At 35.6% G+C, this 11,396-nt stretch overlaps 1 protein-coding gene across 1 annotated transcript in view; it reads left to right on the forward strand.

The window, feature by feature from the left end:
- LOC107712175 (tetratricopeptide repeat protein 28-like) overlaps window positions 1-9,033 on the forward strand; it is an 18,091-nt gene extending 9,058 nt beyond the window's left edge. The window contains exons 2-3 of the mRNA XM_016517332.1: window positions 8,275-8,565; window positions 8,660-9,033. Coding sequence (XP_016372818.1) covers window positions 8,275-8,565; window positions 8,660-8,746 — 378 coding nt within the window. The 3' untranslated portion in view covers window positions 8,747-9,033. The remainder of the gene's footprint in view (window positions 1-8,274; window positions 8,566-8,659) is intronic.
- The last annotated feature ends 2,363 nt before the right edge of the window (window positions 9,034-11,396 follow it).

The raw sequence follows: 11,396 nt of genomic DNA on the forward strand, positions 1-11,396 counted from the left end.
AAATAGGACTAAAACGTGTTTTTAATAGCACTGTTTTTGCATTATTTGTGTAGTATTTATTAACATTTTGAATTAGCTTTTTTATTTTTTTGTTTTCATTTAAATTTTAAGTTTTAGTAATTTTATTGTGCTTTTGTCATTTCTGTAGTTTTTAAATCTTTCTATTTAGATTTAGTTTTAGCTTAAATTTTTGTAGTTAAGTTATTTGCCAAGGCAACATTTTTAAATTTTCATTTAAGTAGCCTATTTCAAATTTGTTTTTCACGTACTATTTACATTTTATTTAGAACTTCAGCTTAAATTTAAGTTATTTAATGTTTTTAATTTACATAAAACTTTTTAAAGTTTATATATATATTATTAGTATTTTTTTCAGTTTAGTTTTAGTAAATTTAGTACTTAAATTTATTTATTTCAAGGCAACATTTCTCATTTTTGTTTAGGCTTTTTAGGTTTAATATTTTCATCTATTATTATTATCATTATCATTTTATTTCAGATTTTTTAAATTAACGTAAACAATTTTCAATCGTTTTCGTTTTAGTTAACTTCGACAGCACTGGTACTGGACAGGTTTATTGAGAGTCACCCTGTTAGTTTTGAGGGTCAGAAGAATATTTCCCTGTTGTGTTTGTATGAGCGTGTCTGTGTATCGTCATGACGCGTGTCGGCTCTAGACAGGTTAAGGCCTTGTTTGCATGCTGATGTTAGCATCTGAGTTTAAGCATCAGCTCAGCTGTTTGAAGTGAGCGGTGATCAGACAGGATGAACACGGCAGAAGGGGAAAACAACCTTTTTTATATTTTACCCAAATCAATTTTCACACCACGCTTGGATAATCCGCCGTCCTCTGGCCGACCCTGTGCTGTTACTAATAACAAACATGCACTGTTAGTGCCTTTAAAGCGTCGTACTCCGTGTCTATTGTGCCTGTGTTTATGATATGCATAAACAGAGGTCAGATTTAGTTTATTTATTATAAGGGCCAGAACTTCATTGTTAATTATTGCATTATTGTTCTGTTTTGATATAGATTATTTTAATGAGGCTATAATACCTGGAGAGAGCTTTCACTTAGCATCATATTTTCCACAAAAAATATGAAACGGCACAACTGTTTTCAACATTGATAAAAATAATAAATGTTTCTTGAGCAGCAAATCAGCATATTAGAATGATTTCTGAAGGATCATGTGACACTGAAGACTGCAGTAATGATGCTGAAAATTCAAATTTGGTCACAGAAATAAATTCCATTTTACAATATATTCAAATTAAAAACGGTTATTTTAAATTGTAATAATATCTCACATTTGAATTGTATGTTTTTACTGTATTTTTAAGCAAATGAATGCAGCCTTGGTGAGCATTAGATACTTCTTTCAAAAACATAAAATATAAATACATGTAAAAAATATAAAATAAATGAAATATTAAAAATGAATATTAAAATAAAAATATTTAAACAAATAATTATAAATATAAAATGTAAATAAAGAAATAATATCTCAATTATTACAAACTTTAGTGTAAATGATCATGGAATTTATTAAATAACTACATTTATATTCATATTTGTTTTTGTGATAACCAAATGTTTAAAAGGAGACGATTTTGCAGCTTGTCTTTTTCAACACTTTAATTTCAAAATGAAAATGTCATATTTTCATAAAACATTGAAAGTGCATTCAATAGTGAAGTTATTCTAAGATCCTTATTTGACAGTGCTGGTTTGGATCGTGACCACCGTGTGCTCAGATTTGGTGCCGTCTTGACGTTCTCTGGCCATTTGGACTCAGTGATAATCAATCAAATCACTAATGGAATTAGTCCGTGTCCAGAGATCAGTGAGAAGCCCGTGACTACATTCAGCATGTCGATTATTACGTGTGTGGTCAGTGCACGGCTGTTATTTTTGGACTGTCGGATGAAGCTGGAGTTGTACATGTGCTCCATATGTTACGTGTGCTCGTGCTGATCGACATTGTGAGGTCTTCGCTCTGTTGTCTCAGCTGAAGATGAAGATGACCACCGGCTCCATCTCTGCACCGATGCGGGAAATCTGTCTGTTCAGAATGACCTCCACCAAGGCTCTCATTATCTGCCCGTATAGACAGCGGCCAACATAAATAAAGCTAACGCTGTTATCTGTGTCTGGCCCTGGACGGGGTGGATGGAGATCTCGCCAGACTTTCCTGAAGCTTCAGAACAAAAGGACACGTTCAACCACACCACAGAACTGAATGTGCAAAAAGAGTGCTAAAAGAAGCATTAACTGACTTAATGTTTCTTTTTTTTTTTTGACTTTTATACTTTTTGACTTTGAGTTTTTAATTGAGAGTTTGGCTCATTAATCTGTGACGCATGAGGCCATCCCATGGAGAAATTATTATTTAATCCTAATTAGATGTCTGACATGAAAAAGACTTGAACTGTACAAATACAAATGTGTGCATGCTTTATGTGGTTATGTGGTTGACGTAAATTGAATTATATAATGTGACGTATGTTCTGGAAATAATTGATTATATATATGTGACCATGGAGCACAAAAGCAGTCTTAAGTCGCTGGGGTATATTTGTAGCAATAGCCAACAATACATTGTATGGGTCAAAATTATTGATTTTTCTTTTATGCCAAAAATCATTAGGACATTAAGTCTTCTTTTAACTTTTAATTCCCACCCCAACACAACAATCCAAAATAAGAATATAAATAATAAAAAAAAAATAAAATAAAATAAAATAGTATAAATAATAAATGAGGATATACAAATATACAAGCACTGACATAATAATATTAAAATGTAAAGTAGGGAAAAACAGAGGATATTTATGCATGGCGAAGTATTTATTAAAACATTTTTCTTCCTTTTTTATTAGCCTATTTTTTTTATTTTTACAATTTCTGGTGATGTTAAGGTTTTATTGTAAGGTTATTTTTTTTAAATCAATTTTACTGTCCACCGCACTGTAAAAAAATTATTTTTCGAAGTTGGAAATAAAACAAAAGATTATTGGGGTATGTTTTACAGGATAATACTTGCCGTTTTTCTTGTAATAGCAATTTCTGAGTGAAAAATGTTTCTACACCAAATTTCTTTCAATGCAGGTGAAAATCAAAAGTCCAGTCACTTGAGCTCAAATTGAGCTCTTCATATGAAGCACTCGACTCACAGTTGATTCAAATTTAGCATTAATGTGTAGCTAAGCTAACATTACCCACACAATACTGGGTTGACTATTGAGTATTTGATCATTACTTTCCAGTGCTGCTGAATGAAATATATTTGTAATCGTCAACACTGTTTGCATTTTGGATTCATTTGGGATTCACAGAGCTTGTTGCAGTGCATTCTGGGACTGAAATGGCCTGGGAAGCACAGATTACTGCCTTAGGTTTTGGCTAAAAGAAGGTATTTTAGGAGGAGGCATAATGTGTTTGCCTGCTTATTACATAGGCGTGTAAATGATGGCTTTAAATGCCGTCGATGTGGGCGGCTCATCAGCTTTCGTGAACTTCTCTTTCTGACCCTGTTTTCTTGCTTTAGAGTCTCTCAGAAGTGCTGAATACACTATTTTTCTTTTCTATTTCTCTCTGTTGTTCAGTGGTTTTGCTTCTTGATGTTGTAAACCACTACAAAATTCAGCTTCTCTCGCATTTCTGTGCTTCTTTTTGCACTCGGCTTCCCTTGAACTGATGCGCTGTGTTTCTTCCTGCCCATTTTCGCTTCTCTCCTTCTCTCATGCTGTCGCTCTAGCACTCCGGCTCTTCCTTTTGGCCTCTCTGGATGTAATTATCCCGCTGTGCTATCCCAGAATTCCTGCAGAAGGGAAGAGGGGTGTGGCCTGCATGTGAGATTACAGGCTGGAGTGGCTTTCTTCGCCTGCCGTTTTACTTTCTCTCTCTCTCTCTCTCTCTCTCTCCGTCTCCATCCCCTCCCTGTTTTTCCCTGTCGCTCTTGGGAATTCTCCAGATGTGAAGCTCTTAGGTGGCTAGTCATAAATTTCCTGCATTCTCTGAAGTCAGCAGGAGCCACTGGTGTGTGTCTCCCCGAGGAATCAAGCTCACAGCCAAAACAATGAGCACGGCCTGATGCCGGCGTTGTGGCTTTGGAATTATATGATATTATTTTGAAAGAAATAGCTTTAGCAATTTTGGCCCATTTTTCTTCAATTTCTTCCTTGCAGTTATTTGAATTAGACATTTGCCATTGTTTTGCTGTGCTCACTTAACTGAGTCTTTGATGCACATATAGGCAATCTTCAACATATCAACATATAGCTACCCTTAGGGCAAGTTATTTATTTTTCATTGGCTCAAGTTAAAAAATATAGATGGGAATCATTACCCTACATTTTTTTAATTGGATGAATGAAACATTTTTTTCAGTGTATAATTGCCATTCTGTCATCAATATCATTTTATATAAAATGAAGAAATATATTCTGATTAAGCTACAATTTGGAATCATGGCTTAATTTAAGTTTAAACACTATGTTTCAAAAATCTTAATTGCTTATCCAGCCACAGTTCATTATATTTTAATGCTTGATTATCACTTAAAACATGCAATTTTTGTTGAAAACAGGGAAAATGGTACAGATTTACAATTCATCGTATGTGCTCATCACATCAAATACCATGCATAACAAATTCATTATGTTTGCGTATGCAATAGATTTATACTATGAAATTATAATCAGAATCATGTTTATGAACAATTAGTCAGTATTAGAATTAATATTATATACATTACTGTTTTTGAAAATTTGGGGTCAGTAAGATTTTTTTCTAAAGGAAATAATACTTAACTTTTATTCAGCAAGGATGCATTAAATTGATAAAAAATTTTACAATATATTGACACCATAAAGTGTTTTTAAAATTTGTAATAGTTTAGAATATTACAGAATAGTAATTTAGAATAGTTTTTTACTGTATTTTTGATCAAATAAATGCAGCCTTGGTGAGCAGAAGAGACTTCTGTTAAAAATGAAAAAACAAAAAAGTACCGACCCCAAACTTTTGATCGGCAGTGTAATTGAATTACATCTGCTTGGGCATTTATTTATGTATGCATCAAATACAGCATTATTTCCTCTCAAGGTTTCGTCCTTATGTATGTAAACATCTCAGAACAATACACAATATTTATTGTGGCATTGACAACTGAATTGAAATCGGTCATCAAATTAGTTATCAGAGACACTGTATAACATAATCTTTTTTATGATTTTGTTAGTTTATATATTTGGTCTTACATAAGCTGATTTGTATTCATCTAGTATTTCTGTAGTAGTGTGTGCTGTTGTGACATTCAGTTTCATGGCCTGTTCTTTCAGAAGGGCTGGGCTGTACTGTTGAGCTTTGTGTTTTTTCCATCATACTTCTTAAAGGTCCCATATTGTCAAAACTGAAATTTCCTGGCTTTTTTCACGATAACTGCAAAAGACAATACTTTATTGAACCTTTACTGATAAGAAGTGTGCGCTGCAAACGCGAGCATTTTTGACGATCGTTTCTGTCCAGTCTGATTGTTTTATCGGGTTGAACCACCGCTGTCGTCGTTTTTTTTGTCTGGCAGTGGCATCAGATAAGCGACCAAAATTGTGTCTGGCAGTGGCAGCAGATATGCGATCAAATTTCTAATTTGAGGCTGTATTACGTCGATTCTGGCACCCAACAACACAACAAAATTATATTTTAAGCTCCTTGTGTAGCCGAATCTGCGCTGGTTTGAATGGGTCGCCTCCAGTTTCCCCTTTGTTTTGCTGCCTCCAGCTAGCGCTGTGACGTCGGCTGACCCTAGTTACCTGTGGTTGGCCTGGCCGTGCGTCACTCAGAAAACAACAGGCCAATCAGAAGAGAGGCTCATGATTATTAATTAGACAGGCCAAAATCGACCTGTTCTCAGCAGAGCTCCTGAGAGAGGAGCTGTAAAAATATATTGAGATGTTTTTTGGTACTTATATCACAAATATATATTCTTAAGGACATCAAAACCTAAAATAAAACTCCAGAAATGTGTAAAATATGTGACCTTTAAAGGAGATTAAGAAGAAGGTTTCCTCTGTGATCGCTTTGTGCTTGCCCCTGCCAATATAATTCTAAAACCCTGCAAAGCTGCTTCGCTACATGTTAAACACAACAAATGCAGGCATTGAGGTGAGCTGAATTCAGTCTGAATTCAGAGTCAGCATTGTTTCTATTTAAAGGAGACATATTATGCCCATTTTTACAATATGTAATATAAGTCTCTGGTGTCCCCTGAATGTGTCTGTGAAGTTTTAGCTCAAAAAACCCACAGATCATTTATTATATCATTTTGAAAATGTCTATTTTGAAAGGAGCAGAAACACGCTGTTTTTCGGGCCTGTCTCTTTAAATGCAAATGAGCTGCTGCTCCCCGCTCTTTTCCAGAATAGAGCGGCGCTGTTACAGCCTGGACCTGCTAAAAACATCTGTTTTGGTTCTGATTATCATGTTTATCGCTCTGAAATCATGCGGTTTAAACCATATGAGTTTAATCATGTTTATTTTAGATCTGTGTGGCAGCAGCAATATACAGTAAATAAATCAATAAATCCACTGCTCTCTTGTCTCCTCTGAGGCTGGGACTGTAAATAGTGTTCTGTGCTCGTCTGTGCAGCCAAACACAGAACAGTTAGCATGCTTTGCTCAAACTTTCACCATGACATTAGAACTAATACACCGTTGTCACTTGTGAAATCAAAATGACGGCGCCGTGGGTGTAAATTTACAGATTAAGGGGCGGTAATATTATAATGAGATCCCTTTGCCACGTCACCAAGGGAGCGAAATCAGACGTGCTCGTTTTCTCAGACGCTTGCAGAAAAAGGCTTACCAAAACAAAGTTAGTGGGTTAATCTTTTTCACGTTTCCTTGGTTGGTAGATGCACCTGGAAAAGTCCGATTTTCATATGTCACCTTTAAATGGGTCATATTCTGTTTTCTTCCCACTTATAATGTCAGTCAAGATGCACCAAAAAAATTCATCACACTTTCTCTGACACTTAGGCTGTGCTTTTAAGGCTTTATGCAAATGACTGCTCCTCTGATTAGCTTAATGCCGTTCATGGGCGTGTCAAGTTGCTGAATACTGAATAGGTGTTGTTATGTAAATGTGGGTGTCATATGTTAATGAGTGTGATGTCATCGAATCTGTTTTTCACAGGCTTTTCTCTATGTTCTCTAACATCTACAAGCATTAAGTATTAAACTTAATGATTCCCACAAAACATGTATGTCTAATATTATTTACTTGCTTTATATCATGAGTTGTGGTTCTGGATCATTGTGCTTATTTCCTAACAGATGACCTACGTAATGTTTGTTAGATTCTTCAGTCTTTGCTGGTTACAGATATTTGATATTTTTACCGATATTTGACCAAATTGAAATGATAAGCACTGGTGAGAACTTGCTGCGTTAGTTTCGTCTTGTGTCAATGAATTACAAATATCTTCTTTTATTCTTTTGCGTGCATATTATGAAATAAGTGTTTGATTCATTTGAACAGTAAGTGTACATATTATTTGGCATTATTTACAACAGTGTTTGTCATTTGTCAAGTCGTGATGCTCAAACTGTTCAAATGTTTGGGGTCTGTATTATTATTATTATTATTATTAATTAATTAAAAAGAAATGATTGCATTTATTATTTGAGGATGCATTAAAGTGCTCAAAAGTGATGAAGACATTTATAATGTTACAAAAAAATCAATTTCAAATAAATGCTGTTCTTTTGAACTTTCTATTCATCAAAAAAATATTTTTGGAGATAAAAAAAAAAAAAAAGTTTTTTAAAAAAATGTGCTCCCCAAAGTTGCACTTTTTTGATTCAAAACTACAGTAATATTGTGAAATATTATTTTAATTTAAAATAGCTGTTTTGTATGTGACAATATAATAAAATGTAATTATTCCTGTGATGCGAAGCTGAATGTTCAGTATCATTACTCCAGCCTTCTTTTTTCACATGATCCTTCAGAAATCATTCTGATATGCTGATTTGCTGCTCAAGAATCATTTATGATTATTATCAATGTTGAAAACGGTTTCATATTTTTGTGGAAACCGTGCAACAATATTTTCAGGATTCTTTATGTGAAATTGAAATCTTTTATAACATTATAAATGTTTTTACTGTCATTTTTATCAATTGAATGCATTCTTGCTGAATAAAGAGCTTGATTTGAATGCCTAAAAACACTAATGCGTCTCTCTGATGGGTCTCTTCCTGGGTAGTTTGGTCTGTTTGGACCGCGAGCGCTGGGCAGGGCCGTGCACGCCGCCACCGCCGATGGCCCGGGCCTCAGCAAGGCAGAGTTCATGGAGAAGGTGCGTCAAAGCAACGAGGCCTGCCAGCTGGGAGACTTCCAGACGGCCGTGAAGCTGTACGGCGAGGCCCTGCGCGCCGACCCGCAGAACTGCATCCTGTACAGCAACCGCTCGGCCGCCCACCTCAAACTGGGCCAGTACCAGACCGCTCTGAACGACGCTGTCAAAGCCCGCCTCCTTAATCCTAAATGGCCGAAGGTGAGTGTGTGGGCGGGGCTTCGCATCTTTTATTCCAGGTTACAGGTGAAGACGTCCCTCGTTCTTCATGTGCTCTGTACTGTTTTTTCCTCAGCTCAGAGAAGCACAAGTCATCGCTGGTTTCCGTTTGTTTGTTTGTTCTTTTAGCATTCATTGCAGGTACAGCGAGCCGAGAGCTTGAGATTTTGCCAAATCGCCGCTTTGCTTAACATTTCTCAGCTGTGATGTTAACAGGCACTCACAGCAGAACATTACGGCAAAGTCAGCGTCTGAAAAATGATCGCAGTAGTGGCCTTGCGGCAGGAGCTCGTCTGCTCTTGGCAACGGGAAAAGGGCACACTGTGATAGACTTGCTAACAAACAACACGGGCATGTTTTCCTATATGCTCTCTTACAGCTACTAAGTATTAAACTAGATTAATTATATAGAGAGAATTTGATTAGTTGGATTCAGTTTCTGACATAGTTCCCACAAAATGTGTTTAACTGGATGAAATTTGGCTGTTTGATTCAAAGTGTTTGATTCATTATAGCAGTTATTGTATGTATTGTTTGTAATTTGTATCGGTATCTGCCATTGAAAACCTTCTTTGTTTAACTACAAGTTGTAGTTGGAATCAGTTTCTGACGCAGTTCCACAAAACATTTATGTGTCATATTATTTATTAGCTTTAAATCATCAGTTGCGGTTCTGGCTTGTTTTTTTAACTCCTACAAATCAAATACGTAATATTTGTTAGATTCTTCAGTCATTTCTAGTTATAGATAAACTGGTATTTAAACCCATATTTGGCCATATTGAGATTATTAGCATTATTTTATGCTTGTTTTAATAAATTTTAAATATTTCTGTTATTAATTTGTGTGCATATCATGTAAAATAAGTTTTCGATTCATTTCAGCAATTAGTATACATATTATTTGCTATCATTTACATCAGTATCTGCCATTGAAAACCCTTTTTGTTTGACTACAAGTCGTTACACTGTTCAAAAGTTCAGGGTCTTTAAGATGTTAATACTTTTATTCAGCAAGGATGCATTACATTAAGTAAGTAAGGACATTAATTTAGCAAATATTTCAATTTCAAATTAATGCTGTTCTTTTAAACTTTCTATTCAAGAATCAAGAAGAATAGTTTCCACCAAAATATGAAGCAGCACAACTGTTTTCCACATTGATAATAATAATAAATGTTTCTTGAGCAGCAAATCAGCATATTAGAATGATTTCTGAAGGATCATGTGACACTGAAGACAGGAGTAATGATGCTGAAAATTCAGTTTTGCTTCACAGGAATAAATTACATTTTATAATATATTCAAATAGAAAGTACTTATTTTAAATTGTAAAAATATTTCAGAATATTTCTGATTTTACTGTATTTTTTATTAAATAAATGCAGCCTTGGTGAGCAGAAAAGACTTCTTCCCCCAAACTTTTGAACTGTATTAAGTCCTTATGTCTCATATAGGATATTTGTAGCCAAATGGTTAGTTCTATGCTGCCAATAGAAATGTTGCAGGTTCAATCTTAACTAGGTGTGACAAAATAACTGTAGAGTTGTTGATATCCTGCTCATATCTGGTGACTTCAGTGTTCATAAATTGGTACTGCACCTGAAATTAGTGTATCATAAGTTGCTTTGGATAAAAATGTCAGCCAGCATATTTATATTATATAAATTTATAGGTTGTTTGTCGAAATCAAGTTTTTGTTCTACTTTGAAGCGGGCGATGCACACATATGTGTGCAATCTTAACAGCTCTAGTCGTAAGTATTTTGTAATCACGCAAACATGTTGGCTTTAATAAGAACTGAGGATATTAAAATATCCTTTTTCTCATTCGTAAACCGCCTCAACGCTCTTGAGAGAAAAGCGTTTTGCGCAGACGCGAGTGGTACTTCGGTTTGGTCTCACTCTGACCACACAGTCCTCTCCTCCCCGGCTCAAAGCACATGTGGCAAAACCCAAACCCAGCGAGGAACGTTAACCTCTGCATGCATTGCTGCCCGTCTTCTGCTTTCTGACTTTTCATTTGCTGCACGGAGCCAGAGAGGCGGGACTTTCTCGTTTGGCACAGAGAAAAGGGCAGAAACATGGGTTCCATTTTACTCAACCAAAATGTGTGAAATTGTTGTCTTTATGAGCAGCGGGCTCCTCTGAGACCCGACGGGGAGTGTTCGAACTAACCAGTGCCACAAGTGCAGCGCTCGGGATCTAGCCGAGGACGTTTTGTGGGAACGAGCAGACAGCGATTCCTGTATCACAGAGGCTGTGCTTCCTTTTGGAGCAGAATAGGAGGAAGTAGGTGTGGGGCCGAACTGCTGTTTTGTTGTGGAAATCCTGGATGGGTTCAACGGCAAACTTGTGCTGCGAGGACAATAACTGCAATAACAGCAACATTCAACCGACTTTACAGGCCTGAAAAATGCTGCAGATTTGCCCCGTTACGCACATGTGGAGCGTTTCTGCCAAACGTCTCATAAAAAAACACAATTAAACAAACAAATATGAAGTTATGACATTGCCCAGAAGAAAACTTTAGTTTCTCTTTCATATTTCAGAGACTTAATGGAGTATAAACTTTGTCTCAGATGTTCCTTCAATAAATTGAATTATTCAATTCAGTGAAAATAAAAAGTAAACATTGATTGAAATTATACAATTGTTCATATAGAGTAAAAATATAGCTATAAAGTAGATTTTTCAAAGCTATGTTCAAACTTTCCTAGTATTTGAGTTGTAGTTCTCTGATTGGTTGATAAGGTGTTGCTGGGCAGTTGCGAAGGTGTTCTGATTGGTCATATTCCGTTTTTCTTTTTGATAG

The sequence above is a fragment of the Sinocyclocheilus rhinocerous genome, unplaced genomic scaffold (genome assembly GCF_001515625.1).
Source record: "Sinocyclocheilus rhinocerous isolate Xijiao unplaced genomic scaffold, SAMN03320098_v1.1 scaffold5757, whole genome shotgun sequence".
NCBI classification, from domain to species: Eukaryota; Metazoa; Chordata; class Actinopteri; order Cypriniformes; family Cyprinidae; genus Sinocyclocheilus; species Sinocyclocheilus rhinocerous.